The 24,180-nt window shown below is 41.5% G+C and overlaps 1 protein-coding gene across 15 annotated transcripts in view; it reads right to left on the bottom strand.

Annotated features, from left to right (window-relative positions):
- The window catches only part of CADPS (calcium dependent secretion activator), a 475,715-nt gene extending 454,879 nt beyond the window's left edge, over positions 1–20,836 (bottom strand). For all 15 annotated transcript variants that reach the window (XM_060022835.1, XM_060022832.1, XM_060022834.1 and 12 more), the window contains exon 1: positions 20,399–20,836. In XM_060022835.1, coding sequence (XP_059878818.1) covers positions 20,399–20,836 — 438 coding nt within the window. The remainder of the gene's footprint in view (positions 1–20,398) is intronic.
- Positions 20,837–24,180: the final 3,344 nt, after the last annotated feature.

Consider the following 24,180-nt stretch of genomic DNA (forward strand, 5'->3'; position numbering starts at 1 on the left):
CAACTTGGTTAAAATAAACAAAGACTATCTTTTGTTTTTGCAATCATATATCATTAAGTTATATAACATTTAATTGAATTATGGAATTACAATAACTACAGAAACTAGCCTAAACAGATTTGGGAAGCACAATTACTCTTGATGAGCAAATATCTCAGCTGATAGGGGCAGAAGTGTATTAGACAGCAGCCTATTAGCCCTGAGCACTTTTCTTTGCAGAGGGAATAGAGAATTCTGGTTAATGCAGGGAGTCACCTAAGAGCGCCCAAATAATGTCATAGTTTAATTAGAAATAAATTTTACTATAAATATTTAGGGCATATATTTTGAAAAACTACAAAAATAAACTGAGATACATCGAAATATTTGAATTAATGCAGAGATTTTAATTCTTAGACAGGATTACTCAATGCCATAAAGATATCAGCTTTCCCTACATTATAGGGAAATTGTATAGATACAATGGAATTTTAATCAAAATCCAAATGATCTTTTATTTTAAAATTGAATCACTAAATACTATTTTCCCAAAAAATAAAAAATGCAAGAAGACACAGGGATATTCTGAAGAAGTGTAATAAAAGGAACTTCTCTGTTACTATATCTTAAAACCTATCAAAAAGCTACAGTCATGAAATAAAGTAGTTATGGTGCAGGAAGGGAAACTTAGATTAATGGCTTTCTACCCAGGACACAAAAATAAAACCAAATAGATTATTTAATCTATGATGTTGAGACAAGTGGCTAGTTGTTTGAAAAGAAAAGTAAGTGTGTTTCATATTTCATTCATTACACCATTATACACTTCAGATGAGTCGAAAATATAAAGGCAAAAAATGAAACCACAGAAGTTGTAGAAGAAAATATGCATAAACAGTTTTATAATCTTTGGGAAGAACAGGTACTTCTTTGCATGAAACCCAGAAACCATAAAGGGGGAAAGTGAACAGAGTTCACTACATTAAAAAATTCTGCTCAGCTAAACATAAATAGGTCAAGAACATAACAAATAAACACTAAAAAGGTCTAACAACGAATGACAAAACATAAATTGCATGTATAGGACAAAGTGTTAATACCACTAAAATAGAAAGAGCTTTTAAAAATAAATAACACATAGAAAAATGAATAGAATGTAACATAGAATTTGTAAAAGAAGAACTATAAAGGTGCAATAAATATGTAAAGAGGAAATGTAAATACAGAATTTTAAAAATCACCCATCTTGTTGGCAAAACAAAACAAAGCAAAAAATGATGTCCAGTTTTAACATGGGGAATCAGACATGCTCATGCCCCACCGGTGGGGGTGTAAATATTTACAGATGTTTTGGAAACTGGTAACAAATTTTAAACAAACATACTCTTTATATTAAGGGCATACACATTTGAAGAAGTGTGGAAAGATACGTGCACAAAGATACTGTGGAACACATACAGTAGTAAGACACAGAAATCAATAAACAACGTGTTGAAAAAATTATGGTTCATCCATAAACTGGATTGCTACAAGCTATTTAGCAGAAGACATATTTTATATTTACTGACATGGAAAGATTTTCTTTACATATTGTCCTGTAAAAATGCAGGATGCAAACATCATATATAGAATTATTACTTGCATATGAAGTATATATATAAAATATTGGTCTCCTTCTCTGTCTCCATGTAGGTAATATAAATATGTTTTATGTGTAGCGTGGATGTCTTTGGGTGGTGGGATAAGGGGATTACTTTTAGTTCTACTTTACATATTTCCATATTATTTGATTTTTCTGTAATAAACATGTTTTACTTTTTTTTTAACAGAAAAATATGTAAACTAGTCAACTTAAGTCAGACTAAGGAAGACTATTTCATTGAATTCATTTTACCATTTTAGTTATAATAAAAGCTAACCCTGTGGTCAGACATGATTTATATCTAATCAACAAACTTTATTTTTGGCCAAATTATACATGGAATTGGAAGGAAATAATGCTTATTTTGCTTCTCACATGATAAATAGGATTTTATTTCTACCTATGTCTGAATCTAAATATGAAAAATAAATTTGAGAGTTAAGGCCTGATAATTTGAGTCCTGGAACTCCTGTTTTGGAGAAATACAGCATGGATACACTAGTTTTACCCGTACCTCAAAATTACTTACAGAACAACAGAATTTGCTACCTTATTGGAAGTCCAGATAAAAGTTAGGCTCCCAGTCTGACTTAATGTTTTGGCTTTTTACTATCATCAGAAACTCAAGTTATTTCCATATCTCAACTATTTTACTATTTTCAGCCTTGGCTTCAGCCTAGCTCCTCAGTGTTTTTTTGTTTTTTTTTTTAATTGAAGTATAGTTGATTTACAATGTTGTGTTAGTTTCAGGTGTATAGCAAAGTGATACCACATCTTCTTTATCCATTCATATGTTGATGAACCTTTAGGTTGCTTCCATGTCTTGACTATTGTAAAGAGTGCTGCTATGAACACTGAGGTGCATGTATCATTTCAAATTATAGTTTTCTCCAGATATATGCCCAGCAGTGGGATTTCAGGATCATACGGTACCTCCATTTTTAGTTTTTTAAGGAACCTCCATACTACTCTCCATAGTGGTTGTACCAATTTACATTACCACCAGCCTTTAGCCAAACTCATCAAGAAAAAAAGGGAGAGGACCCAAATCAATAAAATCAGAAATGAAAAAGAAGTTACAACCAACACCACAGAAATACGAAGGATCATCAGAGACTACCACAGCAACTCTATGCCGATAAAATGGACAACCTAGAAGAAATGGACTAATTTCTAGAAAGGTACACTCTCCCAAGACTGAACCAGGAAGAAATAGAAAATATGAACAGACCAATTAAAAGTACTGAAATTGGGCTTCCCTGATGGCGCAGCGGTTGAGAGTCCGCCTGCCGATGCAGGGGACACGGGTTCGTGCCCTGGTCCGGGAAGATCCCACATGCCGCGGAGCAGCTAGGCCCGTGAGCCCTGGCCGCTGAGCCTGCGCATCCGGAGCCTCTGCTCCGCAACGGGAGAGGCCACAACAGTGAGAGGCCCACATACCGCAAAACAAAAAACAAACAAACAAAAAAGTACTGAAATTGATTCTGTGATTTAAAAACTCCCAACAAACAAAAGTCCAGGACCAGATGGCTTCACAGGCAAATTCTACCAAACATTTAGAGAAGAGTTAACACCTATCCTTCTCAAACTCTTCCAAAAATTACAGAGAAAGGAACACTTCTGAACTCATTCTATGAGGCTAATGTCACCCTGATACCAAAACCAAAGATACCACAAAAAAAGAAAATTACAGGCCAATATTACCTCTGAACATAGATGCAAAAATCTTCAACAGAATACTAGCAAACTGAATCCAACAATACCTTAAAAGGATCATACACCATGATCAAGTGGGATTTATCCCAGGGATGTGAGGATTTTCCAATATCTGCAAATCAATCAATGTGATACATCACATTATCAAATTGAAAAATAAAAACCATATGATCATCTCAGTAGATACAGAGAAAGCTTTTGATAAAATTCAACATCCATTTATGATGAAAACTCTCCAGAAAGCGGGCACAGAGGGAATATACCTCAACATAATAAAGTCCATGTATGAAAAACCCACAGCTAACATCATACTCAACAGTAAAAAGCCGAAAGCATTTCCTTTAAGATCAGGAACAGGACAAGGATGTCCAGTCTCGCCACTTTTATTCAACATAGTTTTGGAAGTCCTAGCCATGGCAATCAGAGAAGAAAAAGAAATAAAAGGAATACAAATTGGAAAAGAAGAAGTAAAATTATCACTGCTTGCAGATGACATGACACTCCTCTACCAAGAAACTCCCAAAGATGCTACCAGAAAACTACTAGAGCTCATCAATGACTTTGGTAAAGTTGCAGGATAGAAAATTAATACACAGAAATCTGTTGCATTTCTATACACTAACAACGAAAGATCAGAAAGAGAAATTAAGGAAACAATCCCATTTATCATGGTTCTAAAATGGTTGCCAGTAGCAGTGACAGCACATGTTTCCTTGGTGTGTCCATCAGGAGAGGAGAAGTAAAACTTTTCTCCCAAGCATGAAATACAAGTCCTTACATTTAGTCTCACTGGATCAATTTAGGTCACGTGGTCACCCATGAACCAATTGCATTTTTAGTACAGTGTCGTGTGCTGATTGCCTTGGACAAATCTCCATCTATTCCTGAAGCTAGGGATGGGGAAAAATAGTTACCTGAAAAAACTATAATTCTGTTTGGCATCAGGGCATGAATAACAAGTAGGTAACCAATACTGTCCACCAGAAATAACAATTTCTGGTATTTACAAGGTACAATTGAAAGTTTCATGTGAATCATCTCAATTGGCTTATCATACTGATTAAAATTCACTGGATAATTTGGGGGATTATCCATATCACTTTAACGATATGTTTTGCTTAAATGAGTTTGGGGTCATGGAACAAGTGTAAATTTTCACCCAAATTAATATAAATGTCTCACATTGCTGTTGTCCCCAAGGATCTGGCATTTTAAGTAGGCAGATAAATTTGGTGTAGCTAAAATCAAAATAAATTACTGCATTCTCTAAATATCTTTGTTGCTATCATATTTGTAAAAAATCTCTGTTAAGATTTTTACTGTAAATCCTAGGAGTGAACTGTTTTTGTTCCCAAACCATAGCTCAATGACAGATAATATTGAGTAATAGATTTTGCCAGAAACAAAGATTATGCCAGAGGAGAGTGATTAGAGAAATCCTTATATAAAAGCATTTGGAAGAGTACACAAGCCAGAAACACACAGAGTTCTTACTGTAACTGGAGAAGAGGAAAATGTTCTGGATCATAAATCACCCTAAATTTTGGTATATACAATATGCAGAATGTTAAATTTGGTATGCTTTTCCATCAAGTCTTTTCGAACATGGTTGTTTATTGCCAGGTCATAAAAAGTAAACAGACACTTAATTTAGCATAATATTTAACTTATGCTGCAGCAGACCTACATTTCTTTCTTTAGTGAAAATGGATGGTTTTCTGCACACAGAGGTGAGAGTAAGTGACTACTATGTTTTGCCCTCCTGTAAAGAGCTCAGCAGAGCCTTCCAACTCAAATCCTAATTGAATATTGACTAAAAGACAGATTTGAGGTCTCAGCACATAGAAATATGAAAAAAAAAGCTCGTTGGATCAAACAACAGACTCACAATTGTTTAGAACTGCTGCTTCGGTGGGGTAGGGGAAATGTGCTTCTGATTAATTAAAACACGTACAAATCTTAACCTGTGTCTGTTTACTCTGAAGGTCTATAATGCTGAATCATAACACACAGAAGTACCTAGGCTGCCTGAGGCGAGTAGATAGGAGAAAGAAATCCTTTTCTTCTCTCCATTGCCAGGCAAATAGAAAAGAAAGCTGGCAGGTAATGTAGGGTCATTGTCAAAGCTCATAGGAAGTAGTTTCTAACCTGGCCATGGAAAAATGCTGGAGCAAATTGTGTCCTTTGCAAATAAGACATTCTGCTTGTGTCGACATATTCTTTGGAAAATTTGAAGCTTCAGCTGCCTTATAGGAAAACATATCACATCTAGACAAGATCAAGGCCAATCACTCCCCCCACCCCCCCACCCCACCCCCCACCGTTTGGCAATCGCTCAGATGTCTGCATTATCTGCGATGGGCCCTAGGCCTCAGTTTAGTGGTACTTCCATGGGAGCTACTCAGGGGTACAGGTCATTTTCAAAGGCTCCCGACTGCCTATCAAATAAAGAACAACACGCCTACTAGGATTCAGTGTTTACCACTGCCTGGTCCCAACCTCCGTTTCTAATCTTATGCCTCGTATGTGCTCTTTGTTCTAGCTTTGTGTGGCTTCTGTGTCTTTGCTCATGCTCTCCCTAGAATACCTATTCTCCTGCCTCCCCGTATTCAAATACTACGTCTTCCTCAGCTGCGGTGCACCCTCCTCCAGGAAGCCGACTGTGATCCTCCGGTAATTAATGTAGTGTCCTGAAGCTCTAAGATGTTGTCATAACCTGTTGACCCAGGAATACCTGAATCTTATCTTAGACCAAAATCACCCATCTTCTCAGGAGAATGATGCACACAGATGACACTGACAAATGGAAAATCAAATCCCTCTTTATTATTAGAACCTGGAAGACTTGGCCGGAGCACATAACCCTTCTTTACCCCTAGGCCTACATCCAATTTTACCACCTCTATTAACATGTGAAAGGTAGAAAAGAGGATAGTACCCAACAATGTGCAGGAAGAAAAAAAAGACTACTGGGAACCTTGTGCTTCCCTTTCAATGTAAGGGACTCTGACCACTAATAAATATAGTCCAATATCTTTTCTGGAATCTTACCACTAATATCAGAATCTTTCCACTTGAGAACTGAGGAAGGGCGGCGAGTGTGAATGTACCCTACCCACCCACCCCCAGCACCACAGATGCCTGTGCAAACTGGGGTCAGTTTGGGGAACAGAATCATAGGGTGGTAGGGACAAGTTCAAGAATCTCCCCTAGTCCGGCTGGCACTCTTAGAAACGTTCTCTCCAGATCCCATAGCTGTACCACAAGCCAGGCCCCCTCCATTGCCCTCCTGTAGGCTTGATATAAACCTGGGATTATTATGGGGCTCAGGCCCTCTTGGGGCCAGATTAAGCTCCATGTGAATCCTTTAGGTCAACTGGACTGCGCAGTGGAATCACATGTACACTTTCTGAAATGACACCAGGTCCAGCTCTATGATCTTTGTTCAAGAGTCATTATGTCCTCCCCAATGTTATGCAGGAGTGTTTCTGCACCTGCACAGGAAGGTATCAGATACTGGTCACTGAAATTCAATATAATTTAAAGGGCAGGCACCTTGTTTTGCTTTTTTAAGATTTGTAAGAAGAGAAATGAACACTCATACCCCAAGCATTATGACAAATACATAAAAATTACTCTAATAAACTGCAGAGAAGGGTCAACAGTTGTTCTAATGGAATGCCTTTGAACTAGTGATTGAAGACGCTTCTATACATAGGCAATAATTTTCTGAGATTTTCTACACATTTCCCCACAAAAATATAAAGATGATCTGTGTTGGATAAAACATTCAAGCCTAATACAAGACCTTTCCTCACACTGTGAAGACATTTACACCCCTCCCTCCTCCACACTCTCCACACACTACGCTTAGATGAATCTCCTTAAAACCATTTAGTGGTCACGGCTTTGCTGTGCTCAGATTTTCAGTGGTTCTCCATGGCCTACAGGATAAAGTACCCCCGACCCCGCCCCACTCCTTCACACTGGTGGTGTTCCTCCACAGTCATGAACAAAACCTTTGTTCTTATTTCTTTTTATCCCCAATATTGGAATCTCACACAATCCTATTTGTTCAGACGTCCTCAGACTTGCTTTGCATTATCTCATCTCTGAATATATGCAAGTATCTTTCATTCCTCCCAAAATACATCACCTCCCCATCCTTTGATCTCAGTTAGTTTGAGGCTTAATTCAAATGTCACTTCCTCCATCAAGCCTGGTCAAAGCCTATTTTATCTGTTAAGCAATTGAGGCACAGTGACCAGAATCTCGAAATTTTCCAGGGGCCTAAAAAAAGTCCGAGATCTCAAATGAAATGTACTGTCTCCAAAATGTACAACTAAAACTGGAAAACCAAAATTAATAAATGTTTATTTAAATGACTTCCAAACGTATGTCAACTTTATTGTTAAATTTAGAGCTCCTAAAATATCACTACAATTAACAACAATTGGTGAGGCTGGTTTTTTTTTCAGTTTGCCAAGGTTCCTATGAAGATATTATGATTCCTGAGAAATCATAGTCATTTATTAACCAAGTCATATAGACAAATAGTTTCAAAAGCAAGAGTGAAAAAAATCCTTTTATTTTTTCATAATAAAAAAGATAAGTGGCTGTTGGAAGTGAGGTACATTTTAATATATTTGATATGAGACTTTCTAAAAACGTGAGTCACTATGACTTTCAAAAGTCTTCAGTGTCCCTGTGACTCCAAGACCAGCTCCGTGGTGGGAGGGCCCTAGATGTGTTCAGGAGGTCCAGGTTGGTGTTCTATGGCCCTGTGCAGCCAGCAGGACATCTCTGGACCCCACTCCCACTCCAAAACAGGGAGTTAGAATACATACTCCACGTATGCAAAAAGCTTGTTTTAAAGAAGAAATGAGGTTATCTCAGTGAACTTGCTATAAATGGTAGGGAATGTTTATTACTTTAAATAATCATGAATTCAACTGGCATAAATTCATGCATGAACTATTTACTGAGCACCTATTACGGTGCACCATCTACCGGACGCTGGAGAATACTAAATGATCATCTCCGTAGAGCCAGGAGAAACAGGTGTACATTGAAGTAAGATGTGCCCAATGCCATAATATAATTAAAACAGCACAAGGTTAACAGTACCAGCTACAGTCAAACCGCCTGGACTCCAACCCACCTCTACCTCTTACTAAATGTGTGTCCTAGTACAAGTTCCTTAACTACTTTGCCTCTTGGTTTCCTCATCTGTAGGGTTAAGAGGATTAGTACATATCTTATCAGGAATAAATGAGATAACGCTTATAAACTTATAGAACAGTGAGTATACAGAGTAAACATCCAATAAATAGTCACTATTCGTTCCTGTTCTTTTTAATGCCTAGGTGCCACTGTCTGCCTATGAGTGTGATGGGCAAGATGGGAAGGGCTTTTCAAGCTGGAGGAAGAGCATGTGCAAAGACACTGTGGCACAAAAGAGCATATGATAATGCAGGGATGTTAAGGGCTTAACACAGGCTGAAGCCAAGGGTGTGTGCAGAATTGCAGGAGTTGAAGCTGGGTGGGGAGGAAGGACCCAGTTATGCCATGCAAATGAGTTTAGAGTTTATCCTGTGTAGGCAACAGAAAGCTGCAGAAGCATTCTGAGCAGGGAAAGGTCATGACTGGACTGGTGCTTCAGAATGATCACTATGGTAGATGGATGGAATGAGGGCAAGAAAGCAAGCAGAGAGAACAGTTAAAAGGTTATTGCAAAAGCAAGCAGAGAGAACAGTTAAAAGGTTATTGCAAAAGTCCATGCAAGCCATCATGAGGGCCTAAAGCAGGGCACCAGTGATGAAGAGGAGAAAGAGATGAAAACTTCATCAGGAGGAACATCAACAGGATGTGTGTATCCTTTGGTGGCAAGGACGCGATGACCAACAGTGAAGATCTGAAGTTGAGTTGTGCACTTCAGCCTTGAATAGCTTGGTTATATAGGAGCACCAGAACTGTAAGACAATACATTTATCTTCGATGAGTTCGAAAATAGAGGGGGAACGAGTCTTAGTGAGAAATTCCACTGTTGAGTGGTCTGAGGACATCCTAGGGGAGATGTGATGGAGGTCAACGCTCTTCCAGGTGTCATGTGCAGACCTGTGCCATCTGTGACCTGCTCGTTACTGGTCTGCACCAAGATAAAGTGCTAGTACTGGAAATTACATCAACTCTATCATCAACCGGTTCAATTTAGCTGACACTTTTCTGTAGCAAGACTTTCTGGAAGAAAGCAGTGAGTTGATTTACATTCTAGTGCAAGTTCCTTATCTCGTTGTGGACCCATGGCCAAACATTCACTGATTGCAGCAGTCTGAGACCACCCCTTCAGCAGCACCGATGTACGGATTTGAGGTCTGGTGAGAGGCCTGTCCTGGAGCCCCGGACTTGAGAATGCAAGTGTAGAGGTGTCAGTAGCCAAAGCCATCATCAGTGGTGAGGTTGCTGAGAGACGGGACAGAGATGAGAAGAGGGCTATACTAGTTTGCTAGGGCTGCTGTAATAAAGTACCACAAACTAGGTGGCTTAAACAACAGAAATTTATTGTCTTACAGCTGTTGGCAGGGTCGGCTCCTTCTGAGGGCTGTAAGGAAGAATATACTCCATATCTGTCCCCTAGCTTCTGGCCATCTTTGGTGTTCCTCCCCTGTAGAAGAATCACCCCAATTTCTGCCTTCCTTTTCACATGCTGTTCTCCCTGTGTTCTTGTCTCTATGTCCAAATTTCCCCTCTCAATAAGGACACAAGTTATAATGGATTAGGGTCCACCCTAATGACCTCATCTTAACTAATTACATCTGCAAAGACCTTATTTCCAAATAAGTCCCTATTCTAAGGTACTGGGGGTTAGGACTTCAACGTATGGATTTTGGGGGGACATAACCCATAAAAGTGAGCCAAAGATGAAGACCTGAAAAAATATTTAAGATTCAGACGCTTACCACATCCTGCCTTACACTATGAGCTCTCTGTTCAGTGTTGATGTACCTCAACTTCTCAAGCAGACTGATAGGTTCTTAGAGATCAGGAAAACTGTCTAAAATGTTTTTCCATATTTTGCCTACAGGATTTAGTGAGTTTCTTGTATGTAGAACTGGTTCAAAACAATGTCGTCTGATGATGTATAACAAACAAAAATTGAATATGGAAGAGCCCCTAAGAACTGTTTTGAACACAGTATGTTGTGACACGCTGCCTTATAGGCAACAGTTGCTGTACTTGTCAGAAAAATCGCCAAAGGAGATGTTCAAGATATATTTTAACTCATTTGCTTAAACAACTCTATGCCTACCATCCACACCAAAAGGCTGTTCCCCTGCATGGGCAACAGAAGGCATAATTATTTGCAAGAATTTTCAGTGTTTTCCCTGTGCTTTCTTAAGTGGCACAGTATCTTCTCTGTACCACTGTGCGTATTCTCCAAAATCCCATTGTCTTTCTGAAAGCACTACAGCCCCTGGAGGGTTTGAAACTTAGCATGTACTCCCCAAAAACTTAGGGATTAAAAAAAGAAGTTAACTGCAAAGTATGTCAAAACTTTCCTACTGCATGAAGTGGTCCTGAAAACCACCACATGGACAGGTTGCATTTTCCTCCCATAGGCTCTAGAGGACATCAATATATTATCAGTTTATTCCATGTCTCTCAATTTTAGAAGGGTAGCCGGAAGCTTGGAACACTTAGGGGTTTGATAATTCAATTTATTTTTCAAACTTCTCAAATGTTTGCTCTCCTTGTTAAAATGAAAGGAATGGCTTAGCAAAGATAATTTTCCCTTTGACTAGTGAAAGGCATCAGAAAAATCCATACCTAAGCAGTTTTTCTTTACAGATATTTCACCCCCATCTTATATTCTTATTACCACATCCAATATGCGATAGCACTACAGTCATTATTTACTTATATTCTAACTACACTCTGAAGGGACTTTAAACAGCTTACAGTGAGAGAGAAAACAGTGCCAAAATCCCATAAGAGAATAAAAGTAGAGAAAAGAAGCATATTTACTTATGTCTAAATACATAGAACTTAGATTCTATTACATAACTTTGGCATTATTGAGATTGCTAATATTTTCAACAGCCTAACTTTCGTTAGTGCTGTTGACTGGTCATTATTTTGTTTTCTTCAGAAAGAATTAAGTCAAATAAAACATATGCCCAATATGGAGATTTAGTTCTCACCTTGGCTTAAAGTTTGGTCACTTAAACATGCACTACGGTGATTCAAGTTCAACTGAGAGTCAGCCACTGCAAGAAATTCATCATTGCTTATGGTCTTTGAAAGAAGCTTTCCTCTATAACGGATCTAGAAATTTGTCAGTTGTTGGTATAAATAAACCAGACTGGGAGGTGACTGATGCTATTTTTCTGCAACATGAATTATTTTGAAACCATGGGGTAACTGGATTACCCTCCAAGGTTTCCACTAAGAAGCTTTTGTAAAAGTATGTGAGTTGTGTCTCCATGAGAGAGGCAGACTGTATTTAAGAGCCCTTCATGTCCTCTCCATAGAAACTTCCTAGGAAATAAAGCATCAGCGCAGAATTTCAACAGTCAATGTCTACAAGCACCTACTGTGTTCCAGGCACTGTTTCAGGAGATGGGGAATCAAAGAGGAATAAAATGTGGTCCCTGTCTTTGGGATTCCTACAGTCTAGTGGGAAAGAGGCACTCACAGAAAAGGTAATTTAAATATAATGTATAGGAGGAAAAGGAGCAATAGACGAGGGAATTAAGGTAGCACTTAGCCCAACATAAAGATTTAGGTAAGGTTTCTCGAAGGAGGTAACACCTGAGTTAATTAAGAAACAAACAAGAGCAAATCAAGTGAAGACAAGTGAGAAAGATGTTCTAACAGAAGGAAGAGCATGAAAAAAGGTATTGTAGTTTGAAATAGCATGGGGGCATTTGGTGGACAAAAATGCAACAATACCATTATTGCTACTAGGTCACAAAACTGACCAGGGATTTGAACCAGAGACTGATGGCCTGCAGAGTTAATGAAGTGTCTCAGCAAAAGAGAAATAGGGATGTATTGTACCCTCAACCCCATCTATTCTGTAGACAATGCTATCATGGTAACCATTGCCTTCTGGGTTGGCTTATATGTCAATAATGATGATCAGGATGATGATATCAGTAAGGCTTACTCTGGTCAGAACTTCACATACAGCCCTTTCACAAACAAAAATAACACAAAATTGCACATATCAACTTAGCAATAACAAGAACAAACACTTACATACCACTTACCACAGGCCAGGCATTGTTCTAAGAGCTCTACTGTATTATCTCACTGAATTTTCACAGGAACTCAATGATGGAGCTACCATTACTATCCCCACTTTACTGATGAGTAAACTGAGCCACAGAGAGTTTCAGTAAGGTGCCCCAAATCACAGAGCCAGTTTGGGGTACATCCAAGAAAGCAAACCTAGGCATTCAAGTTTCAGAGTTTATGCTTTTAACCACCGTCCTTCACTACCCATCGCATGTCCCAAGCAATGACCAGACTTTGAGTCATTGACTGACTTTATGCCCTTTTCTTTACCTGCTAACAACAGAGAAGTAATTCTGTTATATGCTTGGTCTTACAAAAGAAAACATAATAAGGTAATTGTGACAGCCTTCCAATTCTGCAGAAACTATAAATCTGATCCCAACAGAGAAACTCTTGCCAGAGACAGGGAACACAGAGATCCAAATTCTAGATCTTTTTCTTGGATGCATTACAGAGGTCAGGGTCAGACCATCAATATCTGAGCAGCAATGGCAAGAAGAGACAGTGTTGGCAAGAACCAGATAGCTGGTGTCCTAACAACCATATACATATGATGTTCCTTTAGAACAAGCATAATTTTAGTTAAAAGTGATTAACATTCCATTATTTAAGTGATGGCTGGTAGTCTTATTTCTATTTCTTCTTGCAGACTCATAAAAACTCAGCCTCAGCTTTGCTACATCTTCCAATTATAAGAGAAGCCAGAAATATACATTTTACATGAAATAACTTGAAAGCTTTAAATACTGAGAATTCAAAAATTTAAAAAATACATTTTAGACAAAACAAAATATATATTGTGTCAGTTTCATCCCATAGGCTGAGTCTCTTGTGTATTTCTGTAGCCTTATCATCTCTTAAGATCTCACCTCCTCATCTAAAAAGGTAGACATAGTGAACTTTATGTCAGATTCTTTGAAGACAATGCCTTACTTTGCAATGTGAAAACATACCAAATACAAGTTTGAATGAAATTATAAGTCGATAATTAGTAACCTCATTTCCCAGAAAGAAATATCAACTATTATAAGCAGAGGTGAAAGTAGAGATTATTTGAGGCTTCCCTATCCCCTCTTCATAAGGCAGATGAAGAAATTACACCAGAGACAGACAATGACTTTCCCACAATCAGTGGTTTATTAATGGTAGAGTTTGAGCTCAAACACAAGTTTCAATACATAACCTTTCTCCTCATCAGCCAGCTTTCTTTATTCTGTCAAGGAAGTCATTTGAACTTCTAGATCCAGCCATGCCGGTAGTCAATCACCCTGCACTGGATTTTTCAATTACAAGTACCAGGAGACCTTTCCCCTCCCCCTTATTTTCCTAATGATGTAGCCACTTCGGTTGGGTTTCTGTCACTTGCAACCAAAAGAATGGGACTATTAGTCCCAGAAGCAATGACTCCTTTCCACATTCCTGCTACATCATGCTCTTCTCCAAATGGGAATACTTGCCTTTCTTTATGCTTACACAAATCATACAAATTTTTTAAGACCTAGTGAAACTGAGCAGGATACTGTGGGGCTCCTGGGCATGGAAGCCTTTCTGTGTCCCCCATTTCTGGTTTGAAGGGAATAGGCTTCAGCCTCCATGATCTTCCCTGATTTCCAAAGGTCAGGTTCAAACAGTTGCTAATAAGGGAAGGGAGGGGATGCAGAGACAACGGAGGGGCAGCCAAGAAACAATAGTGCAGCCTTGGGACAGGGTCCTGGCTCTGACTCAAGAGATACACACAACAGTATCTTTGAACTCTTCTTCAGAACTAGAACCCCCCAACAAATGGAAGATGTTATCTACTTGATGAAGCATTCTTCATTCCAGAGAGAAGAACTGAGGCCAGATTAAAGGAATACAGGCCCTACACACACCCTGATCCTTATCAGCAACACGACACCGCCCCCGCCATTACCACCCCCCCAACCATTGCTATAAAGCTCCTCACCAAATTCCCCCCAGTTGGGACCCACAGTTTCGTAGGGCACGAGCCCACTGTGTCCCCCTTTGCCTGGCAAAGCAATAAAGCTATTCTTTTCTACTTCACCCAAAAGTCTGTCTCTGAGATTCGATTTGGCACCAGTGCACAGAGGCTGACTTTTCGGCATCACTAACCCTCCTCTACTTCCCCCATGAAGATTTTCCCTACTATTATATCCAATCCTGTTTGTGTGTGTGTGTGTGTGTGTGTGCGCGTGTGCACGCGTGCACGCGCATACATACTCTCTGTCCCCCTCCCCTACTTTAGTATTTGTAATCAGCATCTTACAATTAAACACTATCTTATTCTCAATTTATTTGGTATCTTCCAAACTAGAACATAAGCTGACAGTTCAGAAGCATATCTCAAAGCTATCTTCTGGTTCTGCCACGAAGCCAGAGAGAGAACTGGTCTTTTTTAGAACTTAGCTTTACGTTAGTAGAACTCTCCTGATCATTCCAACTTAAGTTGTATAGACACCGGGCCCCAAATACTGGTTATATTTCAATGTGATGGCCTATGGTTGTGTATTAAATTTGCTTTTGCCAGAAAAAGACCTTGGAATCATTTGACATTTACCACTTTACACAGTACAACTTTTTAGGAATGAAAGATTTAATTTCCTTTGTTCTTCAGTCCAGTTTTAGGGACGCAAAAGGCTATTCCAAGTGTGTAATGAGGCAAAAACTTCTCTTATTACTTTTTTGGTAACCTGCATCTTCAAAATGTCTCTACTTGTACCAGTGCATAACAGTTCCTGCCCATTGCATCAAGAAGATCGGGGAGGAAATGCCAAAAAGCATATTGAAAGAATTCAATTCTTTCCCTGAAGCAGAGAAAAACATACAATTCTTTCTGAAGGAATCCTGGGTTGAACAGTCATTTAGTTTTCTCAAAAGGTGAGAATATTTTATTTTTTTAAATGCAAATTGTATGTTGCCCTGACAAACAACCCTTCAGAACTTTGAATAGTGGAGCTAACCCAAGTGCCTCAAAGCACATCTGAAAGCATGCATCACCATTATTGATTTAAAATACACACACTCACACACATATATAGTTCCCTAGCACTAGGTCTTAAATTTTACGAAAGTTACGGGTTTTTGAGTCATAAGTGAACAACAAAGTCAAAGAAGTTAATGAATAAAGAAGGAATTTCTCTGGCTAACAGTGACTCAATGTTAGCCATAATTTTAGGGCAAAAATATAAGCTGAATCACATGGAAATGAGTAACTTGAACTTACAACACATTTGGCCTAGTCAACAGTTCTCTTGAATGAAGAATTCATATAGAACTGACACAACTTTAGGATTGCCCCTTTCTCTCATCACATACATACAGACACACATGTATACACACCTGCATATGCACACATAATATTCATTTTGGACCTCTGTAACCCAGGCGTTATGAATAGTTCCTAGCTAACTAAAAAAAAAAAAAAAAAAAAAAGGCAAAAAAACTAGTCATGTCAATTACACAGAGTTCTTTACAGTGCCTGCTTTTACATTCCCTCAGGAACACCTATAAGTAGCTAGTTCACATGAGGTAGCCACTCATCACCATTACTACATAACTTAGAAACATATGGTGTAGCTCTGCCATGCCAACTTCTAGGTATTCACTCTAGCATTCTGACAAAAGGAGAAAAAAGTTCAGAACTGTTTTTCAAATTGTCATTTATCAGCTGCTGAAACATACATGGTGAGAGCCTGATGACTAGGTTTTTGTTGCGGTCATAAATTATCATCACCTCCATGTTATATTTAGATTCACAGTAGTACAAGGAAAATATACCTACAAATGATAAAATATTGAAACCCAGCAAAACCCTGTGCGGCTCCCAGGTACAAATGCTTTCTGTGTCCCCCTTTTCTTGTTTGTAGGAAATAGGCTTCACTTAACCTCTATGACCTTCCCTGAGTTCCAAAGGGCAGGTTCAGTTGCTAATCAGGGAAGGGATGGGAGGATGCAGAGACAAGGCGGGAGCAGGCAAGAAACAAAAATGCAGCCTTGGGTCAGGGTCCTAGTTCCTCCTCAAGGAATTTGTAACACTACCCTGGAGCTCTTTTGCAGAACTAAGGCCCACACCCAGGTGGAGGAGGGCAACTTCTGGCTGAGCACAAGATTCCGGGAGCACCGCCCTGTTACATCACCACCAACCAACCAGAAGAAAGTCACACACCCTGCAGCCCTCACCCCAAATTCTGCCTATAAAAACCTCCCTCCAAACCATCAGGGATTTCGGGATTTTTGAGCATAAGCCATCCTGTTCTTCTTGCTTGGCTCTGCAATAAACCTTTCTCTGCTCCAAATTCCTACATTTCCATTTATTTGGCCTCACTGTGCCTCGGGCACACAAACTTCGTTAGGTAACGTTATGTTTTCACATAGTCTGTTTCGAGTCCCCTCTTTTAAGTGGGAAGAGTGTTAGAAAGTCTAGGCATTCTCTTTCCCAGTAAAAGTAAAACTGGAGTAATTAACTATTAGAATGATCCAGCAACAGCACCTTTTTCCTCTACTTCCCAAGTGTTCTGAGCTAAAATACTTTTTTTTCCCCCAGCTCAAACCGCACAGAAAGACTGACAACAGTCTGCTGTTGAGATTTACCAGCTAACAGCCCATTTCTCTCCTTCATACTCTTTATGAAGTTAGTGCTTAAACGATTATTTTGCCCATGTTGACTACTTGATAGGTGCCCAAAGGGGGAGGGGCAGGTCTTTCTCAACTCAAATAGAAATAATCCTGAGTAAACAAGTACACGAGACATGCTATCTCTTCTATTTTTCATTTTAGAATATTCCTGGCCAGTGTTGTATATTAAAAAGATAGGATGAGAGAACTCCATGCGTAAATTCCCACTCTTTCACCTGTCTACACAGTGCTTTAGGCAAATTACAAAACCTCTCTGAGTCTCAGCTTTCTTTTCTAAAAATGAGGATGTAATTCCTAAAATATGAAGAGAACTTAAAATGATCTAAGAACAGAAATAGGAAGTTAGGTAAAAAACTAAGGAAATTTAAACAAACTGTAGATTTTAGTTAACAATAATGTATCGCTATTGGTTCTTTAATTTTAACACATGTACCGTACTGCTGTAAGATAATTATAGGGGAAAACTGCGTCTGGGTTGTATGGAAACTCTGTACACTTTTCTCAATTTTTCAGTAAATCTAAAACTCCTGAAAAACTAAAGTCTATTTTTTTTAAATGACCTAAGGTAGGTGCCTTGCACATAGTAGGTACTTGAAAAATGGCAGCCAGTGTTAATGACATAGACTATTTGGTTTCATAAAGTCTATTAAACTCTGTACAGTATGACCTTTTCCCCCCCAACTTTATGGAGATGTAATTGACATAGAACACTGTGTAACTTTAAGGAATACACCATAAGGATTTGACAATATGACCTTTTCCGCAGTTCAGCAATTCTTTTTCATAGGCAGTTCTTTCTCTACCCGACCCCATGCCACTCTATTCCCTTTCTCTACATCATTTTTCCTCTTTTTCTAGTTCATCCATTTCTATTCTACTACCAACTCACATTTACAACTAGTTTTTATTTCTCCAAGACTCAAAGTTCAAGCTTTCTACTTGGAGAAAAATAGCAGAACAGCTTTTTCCAGAAAGGCACAAAACACTTAAAGATATAGTAATGGGGAGAACTTGTTTTCTGTTGTAATAAAGAGATAGATATTCAGCTTCCCAGTATAGACAACAGCTGTGAGGCAGCTTTGCCGGGATATGTATTTATGCTGCAACAACTAAAAATAGTTTGACCAAATGCCAGTGTTATCAATCTGTCCTGGAGTCCGTCTGATATTAAGGTCATGTGTAAAAACAGAACTCACTTGCCCCTCAAAACCACAGCTTTGAATGGATCCAGGTAAAACATACCAAATCAGATCAGAAAAACTAGCCTCATGACAATCTTTCTCAGGTGGCTGAAGGTTCTGTTTAGAAGAAATGGGTCTTCATGAGAATGGATTTCTTTCCCCACTGTGGTGCTGGGATTTCAGCCTCTATTGGAAGGACAGAGCTATAGAGCCTTTTGACTGATAAAGGGAAGTTTGTTTTTTAACTTTTAAGTGACAACAGTTTTCATTGCCGAAAGAACAGGACATCTTTAGCGGGTGCTGTTAATAATGGGATAGATTTTGGAGACGGAATTGCCCCTGCTATAAAGACACAATTACCAAAATAATTCCAACCTGAAACTTGAAATATCAGGCCCTGTGGACCCAAACCCAACCTTAAAAGAATATCCAAAAACTTGTACTGTTCGGAGAATACTTTTGCTCTACTGTAGTTCAAAATCCTCGTTGAAAAAGCAAGGGACCACTGATGGGGGTTTGAGAGTGCAGTGTGTAGCCCACCTGCTCTTTCTCAACCAGGAAATGAGTTTTATTTCTAATAAAACTGATATCCAAGCTTGTGACAGCCGAACTAAATCATCAGCTCTGGGTGGTGTGTGTATGTATACAAGCAAAGCAAACAGAGAAATCTGTGCTAACTCAAGATAAGGGTAGATAAATATGGGAAAACCCAGCAGTCTACTACAGGCAGCACGTAATTCAGTCTCAAATGGCAGCAACCGAGAAATTCACTATTTTAAGAAATTGGTCTCCTAACCTCGATGGGGTTACAGCTGGCTTTAATCACCCCTCACACCGCCCCTCTAGGGGCTTCACTGGTTTTTCTTAGTCCAGCTGCTGCAGATTCATCTAAAACAGAACGGGATGCTTTCTTCATTCACTCACTGCAGCTGGGTACCTGACCCCTTCTCTTCTGGGCCGACGCCCTCGACCTGCATTAACTAACCCCTCCTTTCTCTGGCTGGAGAACAGGTGATAGAAATAGACACTTTTTACACATCAAAGGCAGCCCAGAGCCGCCTCAGCTTTGCCAGCCTCAGACACAAAAAGCTTTTGATGCTTATAACTGCGAGGCTTTTTCCAGCTGCACTTTATCAAGCTAGCAGCGCCAGGGCTTGGAGGGCCTCGCAGAACCAGAAGGTGGCGGCGAAGTCACCTTGGGAAAAGAAGGGGGTCAGAGGGGGGAAGGCAGAAGGGGCGTGCCCCTGCTCTGGAGTCAGTGAGCAAGGGGAAGGGAGATTGGAGGGAAGCCCAGCCAGAGTGAGGCGATGTCCAAGGACCCCCGAGGCGACCCTAATAGGTGATCAGCTGACCCAGGCGGAGGGAGGAGGAGGGTGCCCTTCGCAGCATCACGGGAAGCTTCGCCTTCTGGGCTCGCTTCCTCCCGCCTGCCCCTGCGGTTGCTCTCTGCCCGCGTTAGCCTGAGAGCGGCTCGGAGGCGCTCTACTCGCTCCGCACCGGAGCCCCCCCCTCTGCCGGGTGCCCCCGCCCGCCCAGCGCACGCCCAGGAGGGCGGGCCGGGAGTTGAGCGCAGCCGCCCGGCGCCGGAGAGTGCTGGGAGCCCTGCAAGCAAGCCAGGCCTCTCTGGGCGCCGCGGGCTGCAAATCACTCCCCGAGCCTCCCGGGCCACAAAGCGGGACTTGCCCGCCTCGCTCCCCGACAGGGAGACCGGGCACTGGATGCTACGCTCCAGGCTCCTTGCCGGGCCCGGGCAGCTCCTGGCGCGCTCCGCGCTGGGTTGGGCCAGGCCCAGCCGCGGAGAGGGGGCCTCGTAACCCCTTCCCCCGGGCGCGGTCTCCTCTGCCTCCAGCTCCTCCTCGCCAGCTGCGCCGCCAGCTCCCATTGTGCGCCCCGCCTGCCTGGCGACATCCCGGCGCTACTCGCTGGGCCTCCCAGGCGCACCTACCTTCTGCTGCCGGCGAGCCATATCGGTGGGCTGCTTGGCGTTGAAGGGGTAGGCGATGCAGCGCATCACGAACACGTAGAGCTGCAGCCTCTTCTTCCTCTCCTCCTCCTCTTTCTGCAGCCGTTCCAACTCCTCCTTCTCCTTCTCGCTCGCGACCGACGGGCTGGGGCTGGAGGGCCGGCCGCCACCGGCGCGGCTGCTGGGCTGCAGCCCCCCGGCCCCGCCGCCGCTGCTCGCGCCGCTGCTCCCGCCGCCGCCGGCGCCAGCTCCGGCCCCGGCGCCGCCGCCGCCCCCCAGCCCGGCGCCGCCGCCCGAGCCTTCGCTGGTGCGGCTGGGAGACAGGCGCGCGCCGGACGCGGCCGAGCCGAGCACATCCTTGCCGCTCTCCTCCTCCAAGATCTCGTCCGATTCCTCTTCGCTGGATGAAGGGTCCAGCATGGTGGCGCCTGGGGAGGGGGGTCCCTGGAGCCCCTGGCTTGGGGTGCAAAAGGTGGGGGGCGCTGGAGGCAGCTGGGGGTTGGCTCTCCCGGATGGCCGCTTCTCCCCAAATCAGGGAGCGAGCGCGCTGCTGCTCAGCCTCGGCCGCCGCGACTGCTTCCTCCGCCCGGCGTTCGAGAGCTGGGCTCAGACTCAGAAGCACGAGGGGAGGAGGGGGAGGGAGGGTTGCGTCCGTGGACCCGAGGTGGGCAAGGGGGAGAGTCAGTTGCGAGCCCCGAGCCCGGAGCCGGATGCCATCTGCAGCCGCTGAAGGAGGCGCCTCCAGAAAAGATGCCGAGTGTTGCAAGCTGTCGGTGCAGCCTAGAGCCGAAGAGGCATCTTGCCGATTGGGGAGGGAGCGGCGCTTACGTGTTTATTGGCTTAACTCTCCCCTGTCCGCGGCGTAAGGGTGGCTGCAGAGGGCTGGAGCGGGGAGAGCGCAGAGCATCCCCCAAAGTCTCAGAGCTTCCGTACTGACCCTAATGCTTTCCCGCTCTCCTCACTCCCACCCCTTTGTGGATAATTTCCTCCTTGATGCCCAGCTCTCCTGGCCTGACCTCTCTCCCCCTCCCGCGGACAAAAAGTTCTTGCGGGAGGAGGAAATAGACAAACCAGTGATGACTTTTTGTCATCGAAGAGTAGGCTGTTGGAGACTCTTAATTCAGAGGTCTCACTAAGAGGAAGTCGGCGAGATCTTATACGCGAAAGAAAGAGGCTATTTCCTATCCCCAGCTTTCTTCACACTTGGGACACGGGGGCAGTGGGGCTGCGCAGCCTATTTGTCCCACCTGTGTAAACTCTGACGCCAGCGATTTCCATACGCCCACCCTCATTAAGATACAGGTGAATGCAATTCTGAGCGGATTGGCGTATCGACCATGCAGCTCAACTATTTAAGTAGAAACCCCCCCGCCCCTGTTTACTCTGCCTTCTTCAATTCCAAGAACTGGTGATACTTTATGCTGAGGTGAGCCTACCGTAGAAACAGAAGGGTTTCTGGTTGCTGAGCCCTTCCTCCATTATGGCTCGCTGGAAGATCTGGGTGGAGGATTGGGGACCCCAAGATCAGACAAAGATACCCTAAGAACTGAGTGCATCAAGATCTAATGCGTTTACTCTGTCGCGCAGTCTTCCTTCCTGCTTCTCCGTTATCTATTAATTCAAAGCAGCAGATGGTGCTTTCCTTCTCCCTGCGCCTTTCACTTAAGCCAAAAAACCCAGCTCACGGGGGAGCTGGCCAGCGTGCTGAATCTTATCAGCGACAGGCAGATGGATTGAAAACAAACCAACACCTTTTACCCTTTGATCTTAGGCTATCTAGAGAGCTCTCTTGGCTTTTCCTCACCCCATCTCCTACATTTATGTATTTTCAGTGCTCTAATTATTCGTAGATACTCGTGGGAGTTATTGTTAAAGTGTAGTACGAATTTAAAGTGTATATCACATCTGTCTTTATGTATTTTAAAATTTACCATGAGTTTTACTGTAGGCTTTGATACTCAAAGGAAGTTTTCTAGCTAGTCTGTTTGAGACCTAAAAATGAATTTAAAACAACTAGCTCCACATTAATTCCAAAATCCTGTTTAAATTTTTTTAATTAAGTAATATATACATGGCTCATACTTGACTTCACCACCATACTCACCTCAAGGACAAAACTTTTGTGGTCATCATGCATTCTGTATCAATTTAAAATAAGTAATCCAGCAACATGGAAAGTGTTATATTTTGGCAGTTCTCACTTTTAAATTTTTTCTAAAGAAGTAAAAGATGTTCAAATTGTTTTCTTGGTTTCCCTGGGATGTGAAATATAGTAGGCCAATCAATCAGTAAATTAACCTTTATCTAGCACCTTTTTACGAGTGAACATTGTTCTAGGTGCTTGGGGTAGGTGGAATTTTTAGAAGACATTCTCTTAAAGAGTCTAAAATCTCCTTTGGGAGATACAAGTATGTGAAAAAGATTAACAACACTTATTTCAAGGCAACATATCAACCAATTCAAGTTAGTAAACTGCTAAAAGCTTGCTTGAATGAAGCAACTGGGAGTGGAAGAAAATCATATATTTCTCAAAAGAGAGTTAAATTTTAAAGAAAGGAGCCATATAACTGGATGGTGAAAAGGGAAGCTATTATAAGTGGAAAGGGTGACTTGCAAAGCCATAGTGATAGGACAAAGGACCAAGTAAGGTACAGAGTGTTATGCAGATGGTGTGTGGGTAGGAAAGGGGGAATTGAGGAGGAAAAAAAAGAGTTAAAATTATAATCCATTTGGCCAAATTGTGGGGGGGGAGGGTTCATATTTAGGACACAAAGAAATGAATTGTTAGCTAGGGAGCATGTGGTGATTTGTGGAGGAGGTGCTTTTGAAGGCAAGACAAAGCCATTTACTAATTAGATATTTTTCAAGCAAGATAAGGCATTTAAGTATCATCACATTAGGCACTGGTAGAAGAGTGATCATGAACTCTTGTCTTTAGAACCATTTGGAATTTCTCAATCACTGTAGTACATTTTTGTTTAGTTTTGTATTTTTACAAATCTTTTTGAGTTTTGTGGGGGTTTTTTCCATTTATACTCATTAAAACATAAACTCAGTATCTACCTTGTGTTAATCATATAAACCTATGATATCAGTATTAAATATGACGTTGCTTAGATAAATCTAACACTCTTCTTAATACACCCATAAGCGTTCAATCAAAGAGACTTAAATTTTACTGGAAATACTTTTATAATCTTTTTTTTCAAAACATGTCCATTACTGACTTTTAAAATGTATGTCTTCAAAGGTATTTTTTACCTTAGCTGAAAGTCAATTCAGTGTCCTGGGAGATAGTATAACTCTTTGCTACTGCTGAAGATAAGATATGCCAACCCAAACTCCTTCAGCATCTAAACCAGGAGTTGTGGCTTTCCTAGATGCAAATGTTGATGAAGGAAGAAAAGAACCCCAGAACATATCCAAAGGCTCTGAACATTTGCCTACTTTTTGTTGACATCCATATTCTTCTTTTTATTTTATTTTATTTTATTTTTTTTGCAGTACGCGGGCCTCTCACTGTTGTGGCCTCTCCTGTTGTGGAGCACAGGCTCCGGACGCACAGGCTCAGCGGCCATGGCTCACGGGCCCAGCCGCTCCGCGGCATGTGGGATCTTCCCGGACCGGGGCACGAACCCGTGTCCCTTGCATCGGCAGGTGGACTCTCAACCACTGCGCCACCAGGGAAGCCCCATATTCTTCTGTTTTAAAATACAAATCTACCATAGATTCTGATACACATAAGTATTTATACGCTCACACAA

This window comes from Delphinus delphis, chromosome 10, assembly GCF_949987515.2.
Source record: "Delphinus delphis chromosome 10, mDelDel1.2, whole genome shotgun sequence".
Taxonomy (NCBI): domain Eukaryota; kingdom Metazoa; phylum Chordata; class Mammalia; order Artiodactyla; family Delphinidae; genus Delphinus; species Delphinus delphis.